The sequence below is a fragment of the Sinocyclocheilus rhinocerous genome, unplaced genomic scaffold, assembly GCF_001515625.1.
Source record: "Sinocyclocheilus rhinocerous isolate Xijiao unplaced genomic scaffold, SAMN03320098_v1.1 scaffold509, whole genome shotgun sequence".
Lineage (NCBI taxonomy): Eukaryota > Metazoa > Chordata > Actinopteri > Cypriniformes > Cyprinidae > Sinocyclocheilus > Sinocyclocheilus rhinocerous.
This window is the reverse complement of record NW_015652428.1, coordinates 1,594,439-1,622,041: the sequence shown is the minus strand read 5'-3', so window position 1 is coordinate 1,622,041 and position 27,603 is coordinate 1,594,439. Positions and strand designations below refer to the sequence as shown.

Here is a 27,603-nt window from a genome sequence, read left to right as displayed (position 1 = left end):
CTTGTGATATTCGCGACAAAATCACCACTCTTGTGATAGCCTACTGCTCTCGCTGCTCGTGTAATGTCGCTTATCATATGAGATAAATATGAGCCAAAAACTCATACAGGGGTATTTTTTGCCCCAATATCTTGAATTTTAGAGCATAACTTAGTTTATGGAGTTGTTGCTCTGCATCATATTTGTCAACAGTCAACTGTAAGATGACGTACAGGTCTGGTGGCGGGGCCAGTGCGTTAACTATATATATATACACAAAAACTACTCATGCATGCTTTAAAATTTCAATTTAGTTTTGTTATATTTCAATTTCACAAAGAAACGTGCAGCAATATCCTAATAAAACGACACCTTTTCATTTACTGTATAATGTCTTCAAACTCATTTTGTTAAAAAAAATCATGAGAAAATCGAATAGTGAAATCAAAATCGTGAATCGTACAAAAAAAAAAAAAAAAAACACTAAAAATGTATCGTTTTAAATGCTAAAGTGAGTTTAGGCATCATATCATTATAATCTATAGCATAAAAATGGATATTCATTTTGAGAGTTCCTAAAAATTACATTTAACAGTGTTATTAAATTATTAGTATTTATAAAGATTAAGTGAACGTTAGATGATTTAAATGTAAAAATAGTGGAAAAGAACAAGCAAAATTACATAGCCCCCTTATAATGTCCAACAATCGGCATGATAGCGATATATTTAGTATCCCTACATATGTCAGCCAAGATGACTCCTTTTTACAGCTTAGTTTCTATATATCAGATGGGTTTAAAAGTAGCTTTGCGATGAGAACATTATATCATCTAATACTTATAAATTATACAAAACAATGTCTAATATCGGCCAATAACTGATATGATACCGATATATTGTGTATTCCTACTTAAAATGTCAGCCAAGATGACTCGTTTTTACAGCTTAGTTTCTTTAAATATTCTAGGTAGTTAGCTTTGCGATGAGAAAGTTACATGTTTACAAAGAGAAAATCCTCTTTTGTATGATAAAGTACATCCCCTGACCCCTTTAACCTTCCTGCAATGAACCTCAGAGTGGTGGAGATTAAAATTAGAAGCGAGGGAAAAAGGCAAGGCAGAAAAATCGCAAGTGATTGACAGTAGGAATATTACCTCCCCTATTTCTTCCCTGGCTGGAATCGGCACAGTTCAAAGGGGGCCGTAATTGAAATTGACAAACTGCAGCATTAGCCTGATCACAACAGCCAACCTTGCAGTAGCAAAATAAAAGGTGCCTGAGAGGAGGAAGAGAAAGGGAGAAATAGAGAGAGGAAGAAGGGCTGAAGTGTTCTCTATGCTTTGCAAGCACCAAGACAGATTAATCTTATTCATGCATAATGCATGCCAGCGCTGTGTGTGATCGCACTGACGGCCGGTTATTAACTGTGTCACAGTGCGAAAACACACCCGAATCAACAGACCTCACATGCATATACAATCCACAGCTAAACTCCTGCAAAACACTGATCAGGCAAAGGCAGTCAAAAACAGTAATCCTTAAAAGCTGATATATTGTAGCTCAAGGCGTACACTAACTTGAGTTAAAAACTGCAGTATTGTATACTTGAAAATGCAGATCTGATGATATCCGTTCCATTTGATCTAAACACACATTTTCTGGATTACGAGTTTCACAACATTCATCAGATGCTGAGACTGTGTCACCAAGTTCATTAAAAACCAGAGAGCCTGCGGAGCTCGGCTCTGTCATGGCTCTTCTAGGATTTTAGGTCTCCCGAGGGCCTGCAACATCTGGTCCTCAGGACAGACTGTTAACTCGTCTGTCAGCGTGCCGTCACTGCTCTTTTAATTGCCAGTGCTGTGTTGCATGCTAATACATTGGGCACGCTAATTATCTAATATGAAAGAATTTTGCAATAGTTATGGACAGCGACTACAAGTGTCGCAAAATCCACAAAATTATCAATACTAACTTCAATATCATGGCAAAAACTAACATGCTATCGAACATACTCCTTTATTTAAAAAGTGAAATATTAATACAAATATTATTAGTTGAATTAAAACAATGACATAGTGTTCAAATGATTCTCAATAAATTAAAACCAATGAACTATTCAAGTAAACTAGGGATGCACCGATAATATATAAAATATGAAGCCATTAATTTATATATTAGCCAATATTAGACAATCTACACTTTGAGACTGATAACTTTTAATTAAGAGTTGTTATAATTAACTAAAAATAAAACAATTAAAACATAAAAACATAACATAAAACACAACAAAATGACTAAAATGTAACCTAAAATTAAGATGAAAAATTAAAAAAGCTAATTAAAAATATTAAATCATGCACTATAATAGTATATGTGACCCTGGATTACAAAACATAAGGGTCAATTTTTGGAAATTGAGATTTATAAGCTTTCCATTGATGTATGATTTGTTAGGATAGGACAATATTTGGCCAAGATACAACTATTTGAAAATCTGGAATCTGAGGGTGTAAAAAAAATCAAAATATTGAGAAATTCACCTTTAAAGTTGTCCAAATGAAGATCTTACTAATCAAAAATTAAGTTTTAATATATTTACAGTAGGAAATTTACAAAATATCTTCATGGAACATGATCTTTACTTAATATCCTAATGATTTTTGGCATAAAAGAAAAATCAATAATTTTGACCCATACAATGTATTTTTGGCTATTGCTACAAATATACCCAAGCGACTTAAGACTGGTTTTGTGCTCCAGGGTCACATATTACTTAAATTAAATTTTTTACTAAAATAACTAGTTTGAATTTAAATAAAACAACAAAAATCTTTACTATCCCACATTATTACTGATAGCTAACTTCCATTTTTAAAAGTTGAAAATACATCTTTCTTATCAGACCGATATCGATAAAATAAAAAAATCATTTACCAGTCGATACCGACGTGACCACCAATATATTGAGCATGCCTAAAGAAAAAGGCACCAAAATACAAATACTAAATTAAGAGCAGAAAGTAGCTCTTTTTCTTGCCAGTACCATTGTTTGATACATTTTTTTCCAAAAATAAATACACAGTGGTGCTGCCTAATGCATAGATCATATTTTTTTGTCCCATTTATACACATTTACTTAACGGCGTAGTGACACTCTATACTAACGATACTGCAGAAAGATATTGCTTTTATATTTTATGTGTATGGACTTAACACTACTTCAGTCACAATGTAGGTTTTCAGATGTGGAGCCTCGCTGAATGGTGGCTATATTTGTCTTTTCACCTGGGGAGAGCGTATGTTCTTTACCTATCCATTTGTGATGCAAGTGCCTAGATGGAAGGTGCCCTTAGAAAACTTAAACTTCACTATTATGGAAGAAAAAGGTCACACAGGTCACAGACCAGTGAAAAAGGGGTGATGGCAACTAACGCATGACCCTTAAAAACATCCCAAAGCAATCTGTGAGAAACCGAAGTAGGTGGATGCAGGCAGCATCTCAGGTCGGAGGGCACATGGGAAATGCAGGGAACATGTAGTGGACCTGTCAACTAACCCAGAAGAAACCGACAACCTGAGTGTCCCAAACAGCATGCTTGATGTGTACTAGAGGTCTTCCAGTGGCTGTTTATTTGGTTGATTTGGATTCTCAATGAACACAAAAGAAGGACCACAAGGGTTAAGCGCCAACATTTGGGACAGGACCACCGAATAAATGCTCCAGACTTCTGGGAATTCAGAAAACTGAGAGGCTCCGAACGAAGTTATTAAGAGGGATGTAGCATCTCAACTCCTCAACATGGCATTTGGATATTATAAACAGAGAATTTTCTATTTTAATGGCTATTATTTTTCAGCCTAAGAAAAGGAAACTCTCAAAAGTCTTCCTGAATTAAGTTGCCATAGCTACAAGACTTGAAGTTTTGGGGGCTGGTGGGAAAAAAAGCCCTGAGAGCTAGTGACAGGAACTCTCGACTTGTCGATATGTTATTCAAATGAACAACTAATCCCACATTTACACAATTAAGTAATGGTAGAATCCGTTTCCAAGGGGAAATTAGAGACCCAGAAGATTCACCTCAGGTCAAGTAGATTAAACTATGACAGATCTGGCCGAACCCACAGAGATGATTGGAAATAAGAGCGTTGTCTCTGAGGGGAATAGGGCTTTTCATACAGTCGGTGATGAATTAAAGGGCTATGAGTGGAGCCTGGCTGATAAGGGAACAGTGGTGTCAAAACCATCCTTTATTGTTCTTGGTGAACTGCTTTTCCTCACAAGGTGTCAAGTCAAAGATTTGACTCAATCGGTCTCGCTCCTTCAACCCAAACCTGCTTGACAAAGGGGCAACTTTAGGGGAAAGGACAACGACAATCCTTATTTCACTTCACATAACCTATTTGACTTGCATGGTTCAGACCAGCAACCTACTGGCTACTAGTCCTGAAGCTTAAAGTGACATTTTATGCTTTAAAAATGAAAATTTTGTCTCACACTCATGTCATTCCAAACCTGTTTGACTATTTTCGTTTGCGAAATACAAAAGAACATATTTTGATAAATGTTTTAACAGTTTTTGTCCAAACAATGAAAGTCAATGGGGTCCAAAACAACACTGTTTGGACCCCATTGACTTTCATTGTATGGACAAAAATGGAGACTTATTCCTAATATTATATTTTCTTTTGTTTAAAATCATACAGGCTTGGAAAGTCATGAAGGCGAGTAAATGTTGCCAACTGTAAGTTTTGGTTTTCTCTTTAAATTACTAAAATCTCCAATAAAATAAAAAGCTTCAACTGTTGGTCCAAAAAAAAAAAAGAAACTCTCGTTAATTTCTCTAATGTGACCTATTTCTAAATTGAAACACACACACACACACACACACACAAAAGTAATAAGGGACTTATTTGTCAATTAAATTACCCAGAATTCATTTTGTCAATTAAATTACCCAGAATTCATTTTGTCAAATAAATTACTGACACAAATGATCGTTTGTTAGGGTTATTTGCCAACAATAACGAATAGTGCATCATAGTAATAATTAAACGATTAAAATATTTTTATTAAAACATACTGTTAATGAAAATATGAGAAAAAACACTACAACAGTTTTCTGAAGAAAAAAATATATAATGCATATAATGCATATAATTATTTCAAATAATCCAATCATAGTGGTTGATTCTATAGACATATGAGAATACTTCAATAAATACACAAAATAAACGTAACATTAAATACTAAAATGCTATTTACGTCAAACTAACATTAAATTAAATTATAAAAATATAATTTAAAATAATTTAAAAATAAAATATTTTTATCAGTGTTACTCTGACAAAAATAATTCATTTAATTTAACTTAAATTTTTACTAAAACATTTTAGAATTTAATTTTATGTTGATGTTGTGTATATATCTGATCTGATGAATATGACAAAACACTGACTAAATATAAAAATTAAATTATTTTTTGAAAAATGTAAAAATCATTCATGATAAGACTAGCAATGTGTAAAACAAGGCCAAAGCTAATTTTGATTTCATATTTCAATATGAGCTTTCAGACACACATCTGCACTGCCATGGCAGGGTGGATGAGCGACAAAAAAAGTGAATGGAAAGTGAAGGCATTTGTAAATGGCTTGGCATGCCGTGAAGTCTGTTCAGAGGCAACCTGCCAGGGCGTGGAGAACGAGAGATAGAGAGCAAAGGTTTGCGCAAATGAGAGAAAATTCAAGGGAGAGGAAACAAAAAAAGACAGAGGTCGGGGCCTCGTCTGGCTTGTCTGCGGAGACCTGCAGAGAGCAAATGCTGTCTCATTACCATCAGGGTCATTAGCTTCGGTCTGATCTCTCCTCAACATGCCAGCGCAGCAACCCTCGAGAGAACATATGAAAACACGCTCTCCAAAAGTGACACTTGTTCTGCCATTAAGTCATGAAGAACTCAAGAGCGCAAAGACAATTCCTCTGGGACAAATGGTACGCTTTTCCTCTGTCCTTCTCACTTCTCCCCTTGTGTGTCTTCATAACCCATTTGTTCACCCGCTAATGACATTAGCTGCCGTGGTGCCATTTCGGGCTCAGACACATGATCCCTTGGTGGTTTTCCATGGAAAACAATAGGGAGAGATGTGGTGCTAAGGGACGCGAGCGGGCCTGTGGATGCACTCTGTCCTACTCTCAATGATTTTAATTAATTTCCCATGATCAAAAGTGAAACATCGGTGCGGTAAAGATTTCCTCGTGGTTTCCATGACAATGTAAGACGACTGTGTTCTCCCCCTCCACATCCAAGGATTTATTTGAAGAATTTGCAACCCGGAATTATTAATATTCAAATATGCCCAAAAATAGACTGGCAGTCTGGCACAGAACTAGACTTTTGATATTCAAGCGTCGGGATTCTGCAAGAGCTCTCCAACCAATCCATTCAATGGAGACACGGAAACACTTTCCACTTCAGATTTCAGCATGCACACGGGTCACTGGCATACTTGAATGTCCACGATAAAAATATAATAACATATTTGTTTATATATTTAAATAAATTTTTCAAGGTAAAAAATTTTCTATCTATCTATCTATCTATCTTTATTTTAAATGATACAAAATGCAGGGCTCCAGACTGCGCCCAAAAAAATTTCTGCCGGTGCGACTAATTTTTGTGAGCGGTCGCACTGGCGCGACCACCGCATTGTCCAACTCATAAGCGCTGCCATTTCTGTTGCATTTGAGAAACATCAAACGGCAAACGAAAGCGAAACTAAACCGCGCTACGTTTCAGCTGCGCAGCGCGGACCGTTTATCAGCTCGGACCACGATGCACAGAGACATGTTCTTAAATGTGACTCATATAAAATATATTACATGCATGCACAGTTTTAAGGCAGCTTTAATCACCTTTTTGGTAACTTCATGACTTAACTGACCACGACATTGCATGCACGTAGTTTATTTCGCGCTTTGATATGAAAGGATACAGACTACAGCGTGTGCCGGTGCCTTTGTGCATGCAATTGAAGAGCACGCGCTGCGAGCACAGTACCATTTCCGCGCTCGTTTGACTCGCGTCTGGCGCTGAAGGGAAGTGGAGCGCGCGTCTGAAACGTCTCCCGTTCTCATAAATGCACTTCTTGTCAAGAGAAAGTGTGACAGAAGCAGCAGTTGTGAGTGGGGTGGCCAAACCTAGCCCCGCCCCTGCATGAATTGCGTTAAATATTTTTAACGCGTTAAACTGAAAAAAAATTAATTGCCTGTGTTAATGCGCTAATTTGGATATATATACTGTATATATACAATAAAATCAAATCAAAATGTTTAACATGATTAATGCAAAAATGTATAATAAAATAAAAAATAAAATATGCAAAATTTAAACTGATGACTGAAACTGAAACGACTGACCCTGGTAGTGCGGCAGATTGTAACAACAGGTTGTGTCTTTGTGCTTTACATTACTTCTCACAGTTTAAAGAGAAGTTGTAGATTTAATTAAAATAACTTTTATGTTGTAGCAGATAAATCTAGAAAAATATATATCAAAGGTTTAGTATATATACAGTAGTATACGTTTAGTAAGCAGTGTTGGGGAGTAACTAGTTACATGTAACGGCGTTACGTTCAAAAAGTAATCAAAAGTAATCAATAAAGTACTTTAATAAAGTAATTGAAAAAGTTACACTACTATTACATTTTAAATAGGGTAACTTGTAATCTGTAACCTATTACATTTCCAAAGTAACCTTTCCAACACTGTTAGTAAGTATGTATAGTTTAATTTTTAGAATTGTTAAAATTGTTGGAAACCATTACTGGTGTCTTGTACTTTTAAGAATATTAAAAATAAAAAAAATATAGAATACTGATTCGTCAATAAAGCGACTGGGGTGTCCTAAAATACACAATATAGTACCAGCAAGTTAAATGTAAAAAGTGGAGAAACTGCTTTCTACTGTATATATTTAGCTGTTGGCTTCAAAGTCTGCTGAATTAAATGCTACAATATTTTGGTAATACTCTGTAAAAGTTTATTACCGAAAACTATTAAAGGGGTCCTTTTAAGTTTTTTATATATATATATATATATATTCAACTTCCTTTAATGCTTAATGTTGCTGTTTGTGCATGAAAAAGATCTTCAAAGTTACAAAGCACAAAGTCTACTCCAAAGGGAGTTATTCTCTATATCAGTAGACGCTGTTTCTGAACTCCCTCAAAAGCCTCAATTATAGTCCTGAGTTTTCTTCCAGGAACTCACATGTCACAATATCCCTCATTTAAATAATTCCCACCCAAGGCATACACAAAAAATAGGAGGGGGCAAGGCCTGGTTGAGTTGTGCAAGTAGTGTGTTGTTGTCATGTCCAAGAAACGCTGTTTGATAGATCTAATATACTGATACACACGCAGCTGTTTACGTCTGCAGACATAACCGAACGTGAATTTTGTGTGTTTTTGACATAACCTTGTGTGTATTTGACAGCTGACACAAAAGAGCTGGCTTTCTGTGTGTGCAGAAAAACAAATATCAGAAGTTTAAACTGACAAGGCTCCTTAAACGCATGCATAAAATAAAGCAATAAAGTTTAAATGTTGACGAAAAGTCACTTAAAGACTTTCAAAGTCACTTGACTAAAATGCATATACTTCTTGTGGGATTTGAGCCTACAACCTTTTGGTTACTACAACAGATCTAAGCACTAACCAACATCACCCACAGATAACAGCGTGAAGAGTGCCTGGGTGGGTTTGGCATCCTTTTAAACTCTCACTTTACAACCACAAGTACCGGTATCCCACTTAGAGTGTGTGAAAGAGAGAGGAGCCATAATAAACAGCCATTAGGTACAGAGACAATGGTGATTAGCATTGTGTCCAACGAGGACTGTGAGTGCTTCACCTTTGATTAGTGGCCGAGAGGGGCAGGTGTTCCTCCCGCTCGCCGACGTGCAACTCAGAGCCTTTTGATGGAGGAGAATGCCTCTTGAAGCTGTGGCAGCACAGATTAATATTAAAAGGAATTCATAATATGGCACGCAGAGGATTTTCATAAATATTCACAGGCCTGGACGGTAAGCTCCACTTGGTTGTGTCCATGAATATGGATGAAAGACTGGCAGGTTGAACAAATGTCTTCAAGTATACGAGAAAAGAAGCAACATCAAGAGAAATCACGAAATTGTTCGCTCTTACAGGCAAATGCTACTTAACATAAGACTCAACATGTATATATAAAGATAAGTTGTAAAAGTAACATAATGGTATTAACAAAAAAGAACAGTGTGGCTTTTGTTTTGGTTTTTTTTTTATATTCACTTAATATTTTGCATGAGCATAGCATAAAGCCTGTTTTGCTTTTAGCACCTAGCCTCAAATCCTGGTCTGAAAGTGCATTAAAAAAAGGTCAGGGGCATGACAGAAGCATGACCAGACTGTGGTATAAAAATACACTACGGGGACCAGTGCTTAGTTATCCTCAGCTCAACCTGCGCCAGCATCTCGCTGACATTAGGCTTTCTTGTGCAGGTTGCATCAGCAAGAGACTCGAACAGAGAGGAGCCATAATGAGACCCTGAAACCCGGAGAGCGACAAAACACCAAAAAACCTCTGGTCCTGCCTTATTTCAATTTTATACAGATTGTATCGGTATAAAGTTACACATCAATTCTAGGGCTGGGTAAAATACTATGATCCAATTAATTGCAATCTTCATTTGAACGATCACCGGTGCAGGCTTCTGAATCTAGTCCAACAGCAACTGGACTTGAATTGAATATGAGAAACAAAATACTGCCAAGAACTGTGTCTTTCTCACAGGCTGCATGCAATAACATTGAACCTGAGCAGTGTAGTCCAATTCAAATGCCACTACGAACCGATTCGTTTTGAAGCACAAGTGAATCAAAAACATACAGCTCAACCAGTGTCTGATTTTACAAACAAATGACTCTTTTGAGCTGGTCCACTTCATAAATCATAAAAACGCAGACTAAAAAAAGTATCATTTGGACACAGTTTAAGCTCTTTGGTTAATTCTTTAAAATTGATAGACTCAATCTGAATATAATGAGATAAAACGTGTACATAAAAAACACTGCCACGAATTGTGTCTTTCTCACAAGTTGCACGCAAAAACAGAGAGAATGGGCAATGTAGTCCAATTGATTCCTATGATCTTGCTATTTCTCAAGAGTGAGTCAATCAAAAACAAAGCTCAACCAGTGTAATCTGATTCACAAACAAATTACTTTTTTGTGCTGGCCCACTTAATGAATCATTTAAAAAAAAAAACTCACAAACTAAAAATGTATTGTTTGGGCCCAGTTTGGGATCTGTTATTAATTCTTAAAATTAATACTTTCATAATGTACCAAGTTAGAAGGTTCCCTGTATAATTTATAATATATGAGATCATTTCTTTCATGTATAAATATGTAACTGAAATAAACCCAAATGAAACAAATTCAGAAACAATTCATACTGAGAGCTTGAGAATCGATTATAAAACAAATATAGACAAAAATAGTAGAGACTTATAATATTGGCCATTACATTGGTTATTTGCGGTAATTTTTAATCACAAATAACTGATGGAATTTGCTGAAAAAATCTAACAGTGAAGATGATGTGCTAGAATATACAACAATTCTCAAACATTTCAAAACAGCAAATTACATTTGTGACGTAATGTAACAACAAAGAACAGAAAACAAGCAACAGTACAAAAACACCAATTATTAACTTTCAACAGTCTGCTATTTTGTGTGAAAAATAGAGCTACGAAAGGGCCTGAAACAACCTGTACTAATACATTTGCCAAAAAACAAGCCCTCTTTAGTCAGTGTCTGTGACAAGGCATGCATTACCTTCAATGTCGAGCAAAGGGCAGTGCCCTGGAGCAGCTGTGCTGGCCAAACATCATTCCATACGGCCATTAAGATCCGCTAGGCTCTCAAATCTCCCACAGTAAGACTGACACTGCTTTTAAATGAGACCTCTGCCAGATATAAAATGGTCACTTCAAATCAAAGAGGAAAAGGTATTTGGTCTGAGTAATGATAAAGATACAAGAAGGATGTTGTACGCATTTTAAGGTCACATAACAAGTGTAAGCAAGCGGAATGAGATGCACTGTTAGTGACCGCTGAGAGCACTCATGTTTTATTCATGCTGGTGCCAAAGTCCAAAGCCTCCCATGATCATAGAAACATTTGATGTGCTCATTAGATTTCAAAAAGGTCACTTCATTTTCCCCCTCGCTCTAACTGCACATGTATAATTTCCCTTCTGAAGGGAGTTGTAACCTTTTTAGAGGCAGCCGTCGAGTGCCAGCCCTGCTGCGTGTGCAGTCTGGGGCCGCTGTACTAGGATTGGTTTGCCCTGAAGCCTTAAGAGGACATGAGCAACTTAAACTCTGACCAGACTCTATGGACCTATCAGGAAACATTACACAGTCAGTTGACGTACATTGAGATGGAGCAGGAATCAGGATCACATGCTGAAACCGAGAAAGCTACGCATTAGCATTAGAAGGAGAATGAGGAGTGATAAAACTTCAATTCATTTAAGTGAAATCCAAATTAACTACAGCCAAAAGATGCACTTGTTATAAATCAGTGTTTACTGTTCACATTTATTGTACTGGCAGCAACACCAAAACCAAAGACTCTCACAAAAAAAAAAAAAAAAAAATCTCTGAACTAAAAAAAATATATATTGTATTTTTATTCTCCCAATCAAGAAAAAAATGGACAGAAACATCATAATGTCATCAGCAAAATGAATACAGGAATATACTGCTATTTTATCAGTTTCAAATCCATAGGACATTGAAAAATAAATAAATAAATAAAGTCAATTTACTCTTAAGTTGTTAAGAATTACAAAAGAACACCCTCACCATTTAATTTGAAAGTGAGTCTATTCTCTTATTATCTTTTTCTTTTCTTCATTATCTAATGCACATCAACTAGCCTAGTTGTTGTATTGTGATTTTTTTTAGAGCTGTGAAGTTCAGCATGTACAGGGCTGTAACATCCATCAGCAAATAAAGTTTACAGGCATAAACAAACTGAAATATGTGCAAAATTTTTCAACAAAAAGCAGTTTCTTTCTAAACCACCAATACTAGACTCAAGCAATGAGTTTAACGCTGCCCCCAAACAATACCCAAGTATTATAATTCAAAAAGAAGCAGCCATATATTGTATTCTCTGTATTATTACAAAAATAATGGCTGATGCAAAATAACATAAAAATACTCATTGCAGAATGAAATATGACAAGAAGTATAATGTTTTAGGGACAGTCACACAACTATGCAGTAAATCAGTAAATCTTTGGAAAATAATTGGAATGTAAAAATGAATTGGAACTGGAATGTATAAACGAGAACAGAATAAAGGAAAAACACAATTTATGTATGCAAGTTTTTCAGCTTACATGGGTATTTAAAAAATATCTGTAAAATTTACATGCATTTGAATTTGAAAAACAATTATATTCTCCCATCACCTGTTTAAAACTCTCTCTCTCTCCCCCCCCCAAAAAAACTATAAAAATAAATTAATCAAACATCTCTTTGAGAGAGATAAAACTGTGTAAGAATGAAAATTAAATTTTGTAGACTTTAGACAAAAAAAAAAAAATCTGTTTTGGACATTAAAGCGAATGAAAAAAGCTCAGCTCAAGGTAATATGAACGTCAAGTTAAGTTAAAGCTGATCTGGCAAAAATATGAATTAAAAAATAAAACATGCTGTGCTGCATGTTTCTCAAAGAGTCACTGCAGGCAAATGGGTCTAATTACAAACAGCTAAGGCTTTACACCACTGGGGATCTAAACTACAGTCCACATCTATTACAGGCATTTGTTGATATTGTGCGCATATGGTATTTCAAGATTTCCTACAAAAAGATCAGATCTAAAATGAAGATTTTGAAAAAATAAATACAGACCAAGCTGTTTGTCCTTTGCTACATCGCTTTTGACGTGAATTGTCTGTGATTAAGATTCAAGACAAACTGTACCATAAAAGCCACTAGGAGAAGACCTTTGCTAAAATCAGCTAGTTAAGGTCTTTAAGCTCTCATAGTTTGGTAAAGCAACTGTTTTTACAGTTACAGCTGCGACACAAAACTAATTCAACAAACATCAAAACAATCAATCCAGCAACATGGGTAATGTATCTAAAATTAGCAAGTGTGCTCTATATTTGGAAAGAGTTATCACAAGCGAGAGCTTTGAACTCACCCCCTGGCTTTGTCTTTTGCTCACAAATGCTCTAAAAACTGCATATCTCTAGGTTATCAAACAAGTTGTGGCCAGTGACCATTCTGTGGTATTTACAGGACCAAAGCATGTGTCATTTTAATATTTACAGTGAATGTAGATCGCATGACTATTAGACAACTTCATCATCCTCACTGTTGGTAGTTTCCTCTAACTCTGTAACCATAGCAACAACATTTAGCAGCTTATGACTGATCCAAGCAACCCTTCAAGATCTTCAGATGGAGCAGGAGTTGGCTCTCTTTCTTGGCTTTGGCTCTCCAAAGTCCTTGTCATCATGAGTGCAGGGGCTGAAAGAGCAGGAGGAGCAGAGCGTCTGTGAGAGTCTACGCATCCCCAGCCGGAATACGCTGTTGGACAGGCTATAAATTACGCAGTTGCAGAAGCTGTTGCTAATTGCTAGCCAGGTGGTCACAAAGGAGAGGGCAGGGCTGTCCAGCACATGGGAGCTCTCCAGAAGGAAATAGAAAATGTAGGGGAGCCAAAGCATGTAGAAAACACTGGTGATCCGAAAGAGCACCATGGCGTACCTCCGGTCTGGCCCGTGGCCTGCGTGGTTGCCCCCTTCGGCAGTTTCCATCTCCTGGCTGGGAAAGCGTGCCCGTCGCTCGCTGATCTCTCGGTTATGCTGCTGGCAGATGCGGAAGATGTGGAAGTAGGTGAAACAGACCACCAGGGCCGCAGGGGCGTACAGCAGGCATACAACAAAGCCAGTGAAGAGTGCAGATGTGGGCCAAGAGTGGGCACACCATTCAAAAATATCCCCATGGTACCCCGGCTTACCCCAGCCGAAGAAAGACGGGAGAAACACCACGCAAGAGTAGATCCATATGAGAACGATGCAGCAGCGAAGGCGGCAGGGTGTTACCAGCTGGTTGTAGGAGAGGGGCTTAGTAATAGCCAGATAGCGGTCCACACTAATGCAAGCCAAACAAGCCATCGAAACGCTCTTGAGTACAGAGATGACGTAGCTGAACACCTGACAGGTGAGTGGTTCTTGGACACCAGCTGGGTAATGAAGCAGGGAAAGGGTGGGAACCAGGCAACTTAGCCCCACCAACAGATCCGCATAGGCCATAGTCTGGATGAAGTAACTAGTGGTGTAGTGGTGTAACAATGGGGCACAATGAAACACAAAGATCACCGTTAAATTCCCAGCAATGATGAGCACCGTCAGCAACACAATGACCGCAGTCTCTAAGACGCAAGCTTCCATGACCTTATTCTGCCCCCAGCCTAGGGGGCAGGAGTGGTTTAGGGACACACTGAAGTGATTGCTAAGGCTGCTGTTAACAGCGGGGACTGGTTCGATCAGCTCTGACCGGTTCATTGTCTCGGACCTTGTACACTTGGATAAGGTTCAGTTGTCCTTAATGCAGTGCTGATGGCCTGCAACGTAATCCTGTGTCCGTGCTTTCTTAGTAATCTCTTCCAGCAGAACTCAATCTTCTGTCTTTTCCCCTTTACCTCGGTCTTTCACATGGCTGGATCTCAATGAACAAAGCATTGGCAAAAATCAATAGAGTCTGTAAGGAGAAGAAAAAAAAGTGCCTAGCACTTCTCTGAAATCAGTCATGCTTAGGAGCAGTTCAGTAATTGTAAGACAGAGATATTTCCTCCGCAAACACAACTAGGGCTGCTGGAAACAGCAACGGTCACAAAAGGTTTGCATATCTGTACTGAAGGTCAGTTGCAAATATTGTCCACAGCACCTGCAGTGAAGTCGACCAATTCCTTAAGCTGTCCACTCAAGGGTAAAATGTGCAGGATTGTAGAAGGGGTTGTGGGATAATGAAATGAAGATCAAACGGTTTCCTGTGACCAGTTAAGGCAATATAAGAAGGATTAAGCATAATAGAAAACAATAAATGTAACAAAATTGATATGAAGAAAGTTCCTGGGTCATACCTTCTCCTGAGTCCACAAAAATTGAATTTCAAGAGTTGCAAAAGTCTCCAAAAAATCCATTCATATTAGTATGTCACCAAACAATAACATGCACCATGTTTTGCTTCTGGAATAGGGACCTCTTCGCCACTGTCTCGACCCCCTTTGGGCTTCTATAGTCTGAATCAAAACACAGACACTCTAGACAAACACAGGACAGCATATGAGAGTTGCCAGAGCTACCGCTGCACAGAGCACCGCTCATAGCCTGCGGGAGTCTGAGTGAGGCAAAACGGAACTAATAAAAATTTCAAGATCGTGTTCTGGTGGGGCCACAGCGACAGCTTTGGTCTTATTTGCTCCCAATCCATTTACTTTTCATGACCTTTCACTGTGCATATTGGTTTAAAGCAGGTCACACAAAAAGGAGAGACCTGTTTTTTCCAAAAGAGGTATATCGCGGCTTACGTGAAGGTGTCTTCTCACATTGCGTCAGGACAGCATGCTCTGGGCATCCTGTCTGAATTCCACATGTTCTCAGTTTCAGTGCATCGTTCCGTCCAAAGCTTTGCTCATCACATGGCATGCCAGCATCTGCATCTGATTAGTTGTACATGCTCAGCTTCTTTCCTTCTGAGGTAGACCTCGTTGCTTCTTCTCCAACTTCTTTGTGACACATTCCATAAAGTCTCCTTAAAAATACTGTCCGTTCACAAAATTGGAAGATCTGCGTACCGCTCCTGTCCTTGTCAGCTCTCTGCGACCTGTGAGCCAAAGCAGGTTGACAGCAGTTCCCGCCGAGCGTGCACAGTGCAAAACGCACTTTGAAATTAAGAATTAAAAATTGAGACAAGTAAAAAGGGGAGAACAGTAAGACTCTGAACAGATCTATTCACAATATATAAATGGTGCGACAAATCAGAAAATGAGCCGAGGAAATGAGAGCAGCCCCTCACTGCTGGTGCTCAGAGATGCTGTGAGTGGCTCACAGTTTCCTCTCCCCCTTCACAGTCTCGCTCTCTCTTCCACTGTTCCTCTCGATCACATTTGCTCCCTCCTTCCTTTCCCCTCTCTCTCACTCTATAACTCTTCTCCCTCCCCTTATGGCGGCACCTGAGGTTCTCTTTCTCACACAACTCCTCCCAGCACACGGTTCTCTCTCTCTTTCTTTCCAATGTTCTCCCTCTTTTCTCATTATCCTCCTCTTCCTGCACACCCTGAAGATGTTTCCACATTCAAAAATAATCAAAGACTTCCATCTCGCTGTTGTCTCCTACAGCTCCCCGTTTTATTATCCTTCGTTCTCGTTTTCCTTCCTGCTTCAAGTCACTTACACAGACCAGTGCCCAAGCGTAGCAATGCCTGCCCCTTAGTTACAGTTGCCAGGCATTTCAGTTAACCAGGACCCTCCCTCACAGCAGCTGACATGGTGCAACAAACAGGAACAAATTAAGAGACTCCGGGAGGGGGATTTCATTCCCCTGGAAAGATATCATCACCTGAATCTACTCTAACACAATCACAAATGCAGATCTTCACTAGTTTTACTGACAAGTTTGCTAAACATAATTACAACTAGAGGAGCTCATAAAATACAAAGGGATTACCAGAATGACAGCCTATGTTTCCTGCACAGCTGCTGAATGTTCAAGCCTGGTGGCAAAACAATTTCATATTTTAGCTGATTGGTGAGCTTGCAGTCCTGAAGTGAATGTGACGACAAAAAAGGGTGTCTGGAAAGAAAAAGACAATAAACAGACAACACTTACGTAACTTTGTCCTTACTGACTGGCTGCATTCAAGGAGGTCTGTAATTCCCAGAGAAATCTGTTAGCATCCCCTTTCAATGGCAGTGGCTCAGCTGCCGCAAGACTGCCCTCCATCGAAACCAAAACCTTGCCTTTGCAAGCAGGGATGCCAAAAAGGGGGGCAATTGCACCTTTTGTCCTGGGCCCGTGCTTGGGGGTAGGGGGAGTGTCTGGACTGATTAATGGAGGGGGGTCAAATGGAGTGATCATGATTGTAACAGCCAGACTGTTAAAACAGAACACACTCTCAACGTGATTTCCCATCTGGGCTACAGGAACATAACATAACTATGCCCATGTCAAAATCTACTAATTTACACACAGGGATAATAAATATTACTACTAATACTTTTGACAGCAATGTTAAAAAAATTAATAAATGTAAGGTTCAAAGTCACACTGTGAGATATCAAGTCACAATGACCTTTTACACTTATTTCTTTTCTTTTCAACTCTGAAGCAGAAAATACAATACATAGTCACGAGACCTAAATCATTCTAAATACTGACTGGTCGCCTATAATTGACAAAGTCATTATGTAGTTATAACACATTCATAACCAAGGACGTTTTTTTTTTTTTTAAACAAAGAAAACGTTATAAAATTTGTCAAAAAATTTACTGCTTATTATTGTATAGCATGATGTTAGGCCAAATTAAAAAACAGAACTCTGCAGGAAACAGTCGCACATGTAGGTGAAATGTATAAAATACGTTTATCCATAAGTTGTGGAACAAGATACCACTGAACAACAGTGTCAGCCAGAGGCCTGTATAAATGATTCATCACAAAGGAAGAGAAAAGGCTGGAGAAAACAATGAGAAAACCATAATCCTCTTCATCTGTCAGTGCCTGAGCTTTTGATCCAAGGGACTCTGTACAGGGACAGGCAGGGCACTCTGGCTCTCATCACAGCACTGGCAGAACAAGTACAGGTCAGGATGACAGCTGGACTTGATTTGGCATTATTTACAGCAACAGTCAGGGCTTTGCTAAATACACTGCTTTCAAAGACAACATGAAATCAAATTGGACCCTATTTACGTCATAATTTAATTTTAATAAATGCCCAGGTCTTACGGTGCACAATTAATAAGTGAATGTCTACGTTTTTCATAACTGAAACTGTAAACTGTGGAAAATTAAATAAACGCACATATAAATAAAAAATACAGATACTGATATAGGATCTAAAGCATATATCCATGATCCATGTATGTGTATACACAGTATACGTTTAAATGCATTGCCAGACACGACTGCAATGAAAATAATTTTTGCTAAAGATTAAATTTCCAAATCTAAACTACTGCATTACAAAAAAAAAAAAAAAGAGATTGAAGAAAAATATCATCATTAAACTGAAACAAACAGTTTGCTTACAGTTTATAACCACATAAGAGCAAAATTCATAGCAAGTTTTCATGTTTTAAATTTTGCACAAACAACTTGCAGTCAGTCCCGAGGCACGCATGTAGCTATGATTCAAACCTCTGCACACATGTCCAGAGGATATGACTGCATGAACTGTGTCTCTAGGTAATACAAACTGTCATTTCTGTGTCAGCAGTGAGCTGACCCCGGCAACACAGTCTGATAGCACACGCTATGAGGGGGCCGACCCTATCTACTCAACAGTGCAGATGGGGGCCAAAATCCATTACAACATTACAATGCCTTAAAGTGAGGCATGTGTATAAACGAATCCAAAAGGCTCTCTCGTTGGTGAGTGGCGTGTCTTTGTGAGAACGAAATCACGTTGTTTGCGGGTTATTGATTCTCAGGGAGGTGGAACGGGTGTATGATGAGGCCGCTAATAGAAGCGTTATAGTTCAGAGTGAATGGCAGCTCAGTCGCTAGATGTTGACTGCATTAAGATACATGTCGGGCTGTGCTGGGAACAGGGGTCTATTGTGAGGGAGGGGCAGCTGGTCAGAGGAGACTGGGATGGCTTTGTGGACAAGTCTCAAACATCATATGCTGGGAAAATGGCAGCTCACCAGCACGCACTTAGGGTTCCACGATGCAGAAAACGAGGATAGAATCACAGAATTCTGTTCTAAAACTGAAATTTGCAGTATAACGCCTATCGCAGAATATGGCAAATTTTGTAAAGGGCTGTAAAATTGCAATATGAACTTGTGTCTGTGTGAATGAGTGGTTTGTCTACTACACATACTCACGCACATGTGATGCATAACAGAATTTCTAAAAAAAATTTCATAGGGCTACATTAATGTAAATTAAATTTATGAATTTAACCATTTAGACATGCTTTGTGATTATTCAAATTTAATTAAATCATTAAAACTGAATCCAGAAAAATTCAAACACAAAATACTTTGGGAAGAATAAAACAGAATTTTGTGCCCCAAAAAGTATAATTTCTGTTAATCTTTTTATTAAATTGCTTTTAAACTGTATCTTAAACTGTAAGTTTCATGATTCCAAAATTCCATTAAAATTAAATTAAACCATAAAGCCTTAAAATGGAATACAGAAAAATTTTAATAGAAAACACTAAATTTGGGTAGAATAAAACAGAATTAAGAAAAAATACAACTGATGTCATAGGCCCCTAAAAATGCTGTTAACTTATGTTAATCTTTTATTAAACTGTTATTAATTGTATATGTTTCATGATTTCAATTAATTATACATACTTTTTGATTATAAAAATGTAATTAAACCATTAAAACCAGAAAAATCCAGAAAAATTTAAATGGAAACGGTGAATTTGGGAAAAATTAAAGGGAATTTGGGGGAAAAAAATAAAGACTGATTTCATAGAACCCTAGAATGTAATTTTTGTTAACCGTTTAGTTCTTGCTAAATTGTATAAACTAGACATGTTTTTCAATTACTAAAATTTAATTTAGGGTGGAAAAAGATGGACACTATTTTCTGGTCCAAAATAATAAATCGTATAACTACATTTTATTTTTGTTTTTGTTTTTTTTAGGAAAAACAAACAAAAAAAAATTCTCTCCGAGGTCAATGAAAATCAGTTTTTTTCCCCCAATTTATTTCACCTTGCTTAAAAACAGGCAATACTGTGCAAACCCACCCGCACTCATAAAAAAAAACAACTATTCTTACAAATCCAGAATATGTACTAAACATTGTATTGAAAAGATCTGCCATCAAATATTTAATTACATGCTCTATAAAGACTATAATCTATTTAAGCAGGTTTGTGAAGACTACATAATCCCACAAGCCGTTTAAAATAGAAGGTGGAAAAACAGAGGCTTGCCTAAAGATTTCTATTAATACGAAATGCTGGACGCAGCCCAGTGATTTGTCTAAATGGCTGAAACGAGGCTTCTTGGCATGAGGATGTTTCATGCCCGGTTACAATCTTGTAATCAAACAATTTACTTCAGCCTAAGGGTCCATGTGCCTCAGCTGATAGTACAATGACTTTCACATGACTCTCTAACTAACGTCTAAATAAATACATATAGTACGTCATTTGTGAAAATATGGTGTAAAGATCTGATGTTTCATCGTGTCAGACTTCTTTTCGATTTCACAAAAGTAGCATACAGAACACTGGGGAACAATCTTGTGGATCATAGATTCATTAAAAAAAAGCAGAGTCTCATAAATCTCATAAAAATAACAAGAAAAATATATTTACCCCCAGGAGTATATTAAATATATATTATATTAAAAATATATTTACCCCCCAAAAATGTTACAAAATGTTTTGCATAACAGAAAATTAAGCCTACTTATGTTTGTTTTTACTTTTTTTTTTTTTTTACATTATTTTATTTAATGACAAATAAGGACATTTCAGTCACACCTAATTCAATAAAATGTGATTACAATAATAAATAATAATAAACAATGATATAAAACTAGATTTCAATAATGTCATTATAATTAATTTAACTTGTCTGCAAAATGACCGGTTTGGGCTTCGGACAATGAACATTATTATAATATAACATTATTATAATATAATAACTAGGCCTAATATTTTGATGTTAATATGTATAAGTAACATTTATTTTCAATAATGTCATCAAAATCTTATTTTCTCCTCACTGTATTTTATTTTTTTTTCAGATTCACCCAATATCTTCTTTTGGGTGGAGAAACAAAGACTTTTTAAAGCCCTGACTCAAAGAGAATAGCACCTTTGGTAGATCCCTCATGCATCAGCGAAGTAAAGGTTGCGAAAATGTCAGATTCACGCTCTCGGAAACATTACACGGGTTGCATTTTCATTGAACCACAGCAAGGACAATGCACACTCAAGAGAGTGTTAAAAAACGTATGGTCAGACACCATTATAGACAGGGTGGAAAGAATAGGATTATGGTTTGATGAGAAAAGAGAAAAGGAAGTTAAATGAATCTGACTGATGTGAAGAAAAAAACAAAAAACTCCCTCAAATGATTGTGGCTCAATTAAAAAAAATTAAATAATAATAATAATAAATTAATAAATAATAATAAATCAGTTATTACAATTTAAATTTATTAAAATTTTTAATTAATTAAATGTTTTTACATTTGCTGGTAAAATAATCTAAAAAAAGACCATTAAAAATATGATAAAACAATTTATTAACCGAAAAAACATGCTGGCTAGAGCAGACATTTTTTTAGTCCAGCTTACAAATATTGCCTTAACTACCCAAGGCACAATAACATAACCTTCAACCAACCATTAATAACATGGACATCGTATAGTGCTGATGGCCAGACCTCAGCACGGTTTTATTTTTATTAATAGCGCCGCAACTGTTATATCGACATGACCTGCAGTGGAGAATACTTGAAATTAAATTAATAAATAAATTATACTCGCCGCGCTCCTTAACCCCAAAGGAAGTACGGCGTTCAGTTAAAGGAAAGCTGTTGCGGGAAGAACTGTAGGATTTACACTATCTGGCAAAGTCTTTCCTCTCGCTATTCCTTTTCTGTTTTTTCATTAATTCCTTGACTTCATCCCACACTCTTGCAGTGCTGAGGTATTTTATGGCGTCCGTTCACCATCATTCTCACTGCATAGCATTGATTATTGTGCTGTATTTCAGGAGTTGCACCTAAGCAATGATTATTGGCTTGCTGGATACAAAATGCTTGGTCTTCGAACAATGAATTGCATGAGTGGGTTTTCATTTGCTGATAAACTTACCACCAAGCAGACGAATGAGGATTAATGATATATATATATATACATATATATATATTTATATATTTATTCATTAATATATTTATGTATGTATATTTACATGCATTCATATATAAATTATTTTTAATTTGCATAAAACAAATATATTTGATGAAATATCTTCACCCAATAAAGTATTAAAAATATAAACCAAAAACGAAAATCAGTGGTGTGCAAGGTGGTTAGTCAATATTTTTTTATTAAGTACTTTATTAAGTATCTTCATTATCATATAAAATATAAATAAAATATAACTGTTAGCAGCAAGCATAGCAACCACTGCAACTGCAAACACAGCAAGTATAGCAAAGATACTCACAGCAATCTCATCAAAGCACATCACACTGAACAATCTAAAAGCTCTACAATGTGCATCTCAAAAGCACAAAACACTTTTTAAGATTTTTTATATAAACACAACAAATGTTATGTGCCACACTAGATTCGAACCTGAAGGGGCTATTTACACCTGGTCACTTCATGCGTTTTGTCTGATCGGATAACTATCCGATCGTGAAAAGGCCAGGTGTAAATGCCCTCCGAAATGCATTTCGAGACGGATATAAATCCAATTGCTCAAACCACTTCAGGAGGTGGTCTGGGCCGCATTCCAGATGAAACTGGACAAGTGTAAATGCATCTGGTTGTTGAAACCACATATGTAAATTTTACTCCTCCCAAAATATTAAAATAATAAACGCGGAGTATCTCTTCAGCAAGCCGGCGCGCAAACTGCCGCGAATGAAACAAAGTAATACGCAGACGGTCAACACACAATCATCTTCATTAAAAGTAGTAAGACAAACTTATCTTTCCAGTGCTGATGCCGCGCGCTCTCCTATTGCGGTCTTTGATCTTGAATCTGATAATTAATAAAATGCAGCGCTTATCTTTTGATTTCGTTGACGTGAACTCCGTTAAATTTAAATATAGCGTGGGAATTGAAGATCGGCTTAATATCCGTTTTGCGACGACACATTTATGTGGCCAAGTGTAAATGGAAACGTTTTAACAAATCAGATAGATATCCGATCAGCGAAAACGCATGAAGTGACCAGGTGTAAACAGCCCCCGAAAGGTTTGGGGCCAGTGGCTTAGCAGAGTGTGCCACTCTGTTGACGCACATTCAACAGGCTGATGAGGAGAGCTTTCAGTGTGAGAATGAGCAAAGAAAGGCATTGGTCAAAGCATGTTGACCAAATTAACGTGCTAAGATAACAATGTATATTATTTATGCTTAACCCGATAGCTGAAGAGTCACATTACAAAGAATAGCAACTGATTAGCATGTTAGCCAATTACCACGTGAAGCTAACTAGCATAAGTCAACGAAAACAGGCATGGTCAACTTCAGGGAGGTATTTCTCAGGAACAGTACCGAATATCAAAAATCCGTTCAGTCATTACTATGTGGCTCGGTCCAAAGATCATCTGATCAGATTTTGGACAAAATTGGATAAAATTTATAGGAGTAGTGAAAAAAACAGTTTTTCCACTTACTTCAAAATGGCGGACAAACGAAACGTTGGAAAATGAAAAATGAGATATCGTCAGACTCAGCATAAGCCAAGGAATGTATTGACAGCAAAATTTGGACAATGCTTTCAAAAGTTATAAGCACGATCTCTGCACTGCTGCAGACGCACCGCTACTGAACGCACTGCCAGACCGCAACCGTGTGCAGTGAATGCTTTATTAATCCGTTAACATGAGTGCGTAAAAAATACGCACCACATACGCACTGCAAACGGAGTAATGTGAACCTGACATTATGTGTGTGCTCTGCGAGTGTGCATGAGCGCACGATCTCCAGGAGAGCGCGTGGGTGCTGAATGGTTAAACACTGGCAAGAATTAAAAAGTAATGCAATTTATAAACTTTAGTGACGATGTGCCACGGCCTCGATTGTGCAAGTGACAAATCCTGTGTCAACTGTGCAGCGTGCAGCTCGCTTATAGACAGACGTGATGTGGTGATTTGAAGCCATTTGCGTATTTTGAGAGAGAAAAAGAGATGGCGCGCAGTGATTCACTCATGCTGCTTGTGAAATTACGTCTCACACAAGGTTTTCAAATTACGTTATTTAATGAAGAAATATGAAGGTGAGTACCTCACCTTCAGCATTATAATAATTTTCCCGTGCCGGACAGAGACTGAGACAGTGCCGCTGCATGTCGTGCCAAACCTCAACCTTTTTGAGATCGGCCTTTTTAGAGACCGCCGATCAATCATCCCAACGTGATTATCGGCCGATAGTGATCGGTAGCCGATCAATCGGAGCACCCCTAATAAGCATGTTTGCAAAAATCCTTAAATCTCCTGAACACTAGGTGGCGCTGTGTTCAAACTTCTCAGGTACCTCCGGGACATGCTGTTAATGAGTTTCAAAATGGCGGACAGGCGGTTCATCAAATCCTGACATTGGTATCCCCCGATTAATACGCACCACATACGCACTGCAAACGGAGTAATGTGAACCTGACATTATGTGTGTGCTCTGCGAGTGTGCATGAGCGCACGATCTCCAGGAGAGCGCGTGTGGCGCTGTGTTCAAACTTCTCAGGTACCTCCGGGACATGCTGTTAATGAGTTTCAAAATGGCGGACAGGCGGTTCATCAAATCCTGACATTGGTATCCCCCGATTCAGCATGATCCAAGGTATCCACAGACATCAATGATCATGATTTTCTGACTAACAGTTCAAAAGTTATTAGGAAAAATAGCCATTTTTGGTATCTCATGGCCCGTAGGTGGCACTGCTCCCAACTTTGGCATGTTACCCTCAGATCATCGTGCTGATGAAGAGTACCAAGTTTCATTTCAATTGATCAAGGTTTGGCCAAGATACAGCCTCTGAACCAATTTTGGGTCAACATCATTAAGTTCACAACATCATAACTTTTTAGCAAAGATGAATATCAAAATTCCGTTTAGTTATTTCTGTGCGGCTCGGTCCAAAGATCATCTGAACCAATTTTCGTAAGAATTGGACAAATTTTGAAGGAGGAGTAGCGAAAAAAATGGAATACTGTACTTTTCAAAATGGCCACTACTGTAATGGGAAAATTCTTAATGTAAGCTATTGAATTTAATCAGCATGTGGAGAGTACTCAGGTGTACTAAGTTTAATTTTTCTAGAAAAAAGGGTTCAATAGTTATAATCTTTTGAAAAGTGAATTTTTGAGCTGGTGGTGCCACTATAGAGTTGGTCCTAGAGACCCCATAGTTGGTCAGATTACTATTCATGACCATCACTACAAGTGTGCCAAATTTCATAATTTTCTATTTACGGTTCATAGGGTTGCCATAGACTCCCAGTGGGAAGGAAGACGAAGAATAAGAAAACTAACAGATACAATAGGTGCTACAATGCCTTTGGTGCTTGGCCTCTAACAAAAAATACCCTAACAAACAAATTGATTGATTTAAAAAAAATAATCAATCAATCAATCAGTAAAGCGTTTGATTGATGAATTGCTTTTAAGCTCTAAAAAGTGGAAATTAACAAGCATCAGAGCTAAAATGTGGATAACTGAAATAATTTCTTGCCAAATTAGTGGCTGAATACCACAATCTGACCCACGTTTCTGAGTCAACAGTTGTTAGTTCAGTGTGGGAACGTTCTAGTCACTGACCACGCTTGGAGTGAGAACCAGTCTGACCGCTATAACAACATGAAAGAAATAGCTTTTCAAACATGTAAAAAAGCTGTAGCCTGCAAAAACTGTACAGTCCTATCCCAGATAATCAGCAGTCACACAGATCTGTAGCTGTGCTGGAATCGCTCGAATTTGCTGTGACATTGCTTTTGGAATAAGTAATTAGATGTGCTCTCAGCACCGCTAAAGATATTTGACTAACTCCATTTCCACGAGTTCACAAGGTCAAACGAACATCTAAGCGAAGCATCAATATGGGTAAAAAATATGTTTAGTAAATAAACAGCCTGCTATACTACAAAGGTTCATCCCGCTGACAAAACGGAAACTAGTAAGTAAAGATCATAAATTTTACCCTTGAAAACATACACAGAGTTCTTCTGTTCTTCAGACCGCTGCCTTTCCTCACCCAAAACGTTTTGAAAGACCAAAGCGGGTCCAAAGCAATTTTAAACCTCACTTCAAAATCTACCAAATGCACACAAACTCCCGTGGTACATCTGTTGAGCGTTCGTTAAAGCTTCAGCTAAATTTACTAAAATGCAATGAACAAACAAGAAAAAGACCCATAAATGTGGATGCTACATTGTTGAGAATCATATGTCCGCTAGTTGGCAAAAAATGGGATGAATTGGGACTTTTGCGAAAACAAAAACCGGTGGTAACGGTTGTCATCTCTTACCTTGGTGATGAGGATGCGGTATTGCTCCAGCAGAGGCTGATCATTGTGGCAGCCAGACAGGAGCTGCCAGACTTCAGCTCGTAAGGCCTCCGGGATCCCAGGCTTCACCAGAGCAGACAGACCCTTGGGTCGTGTCAACAGGTTTCCTTGCCTGACAGGTGGAAGACAGACGGCATCAGTGCAGCACAACAAAGCTGTTTTTTTGCAGTCGTATTCGATACGGACTGCGCTCCAAATCTGGCCATACCACAAACTTCAAAGTCTCAAGTCGGGCCAAAAGTCTCACCATCTGTTGAGGATCCCTCCCCAGGATTCCAGAATCTTCTCAGGACAGTCCTTCGACACATCTCCTGTCCCGCTAGAGATCTCACTGTCACTATCTGTACAGCGGAGGACAAAGATAAAATGTTTGTTAATGCTGTTATCAGGGGTTAAAGCAAAAAAAAATCCTGAGCCTGAACTTTTTCGGGGGGCGGGGCGGGGTAGCACATGCAAAGCATGCAATGACTGTGGCAACTTTAACATTTGAAAGGATGCTATGGCAAAGTTATTACTTTCTTTATTGAAACAGATTTTTTTTCATGAATATATGGTTGACCTGAAGAATGAAAGCTGTATCATACACTTGGAAAATTATGAGCTATATCACCGCTTATTGACACTAGGGGTGTGACAATACACTTAGCTTACGTCCACATGCAGAAACTTTTATTTTGAAATCGCGATGTACAATACATGATGGCATATTTAGACATAGGTTGATGTATTCTCCTGTGTTAGCAAAGGTTTTTAAATGATTTACGTTACAAATCTAGTGAGATAATGCACACTGTTTTTCCAGATGAACGTTAAACAATTCAAATTCACGGCATATACAGAGGAAGAGTTTAGCCCCTTTCACACATACAGTCTTTACTGGTAAATTACCATTAAGAGATCATGTGTGAACAGGACCTTTTCAAAAATCCCGGTAAATTTGTTCTGGCAATCATATCGTTCTTATGGAGATGACATGATTACTCTGAGCTGTTTATAAAGCTCCGCTGCTTAACAATTAGCTTTTCTATGTTAATATGCGCTAGATGGAC

The 27,603-nt window shown here is 37.7% G+C and overlaps 2 protein-coding genes across 2 annotated transcripts in view; both read right to left on the bottom strand.

Moving 5' to 3' along the window:
- Nucleotides 1–27,603, bottom strand: part of LOC107715121 (rab GTPase-activating protein 1-like) — a 100,296-nt gene that overhangs the window by 38,516 nt on the left and 34,177 nt on the right. The window contains 2 exon segments of the mRNA XM_016521189.1: nt 26,516–26,666; nt 26,802–26,895. Of these exon segments, the coding sequence (XP_016376675.1) occupies nt 26,516–26,666; nt 26,802–26,895 (245 nt within the window).
- LOC107715120 (probable G-protein coupled receptor 52) lies at nt 13,486–14,717 on the bottom strand. Its single transcript, XM_016521188.1, has one exon. The coding sequence runs from the start codon at nt 14,615–14,617 to the stop codon at nt 13,505–13,507; it is 1,113 nt and encodes a 370-aa protein (XP_016376674.1). The 5' UTR covers nt 14,618–14,717; the 3' UTR covers nt 13,486–13,504.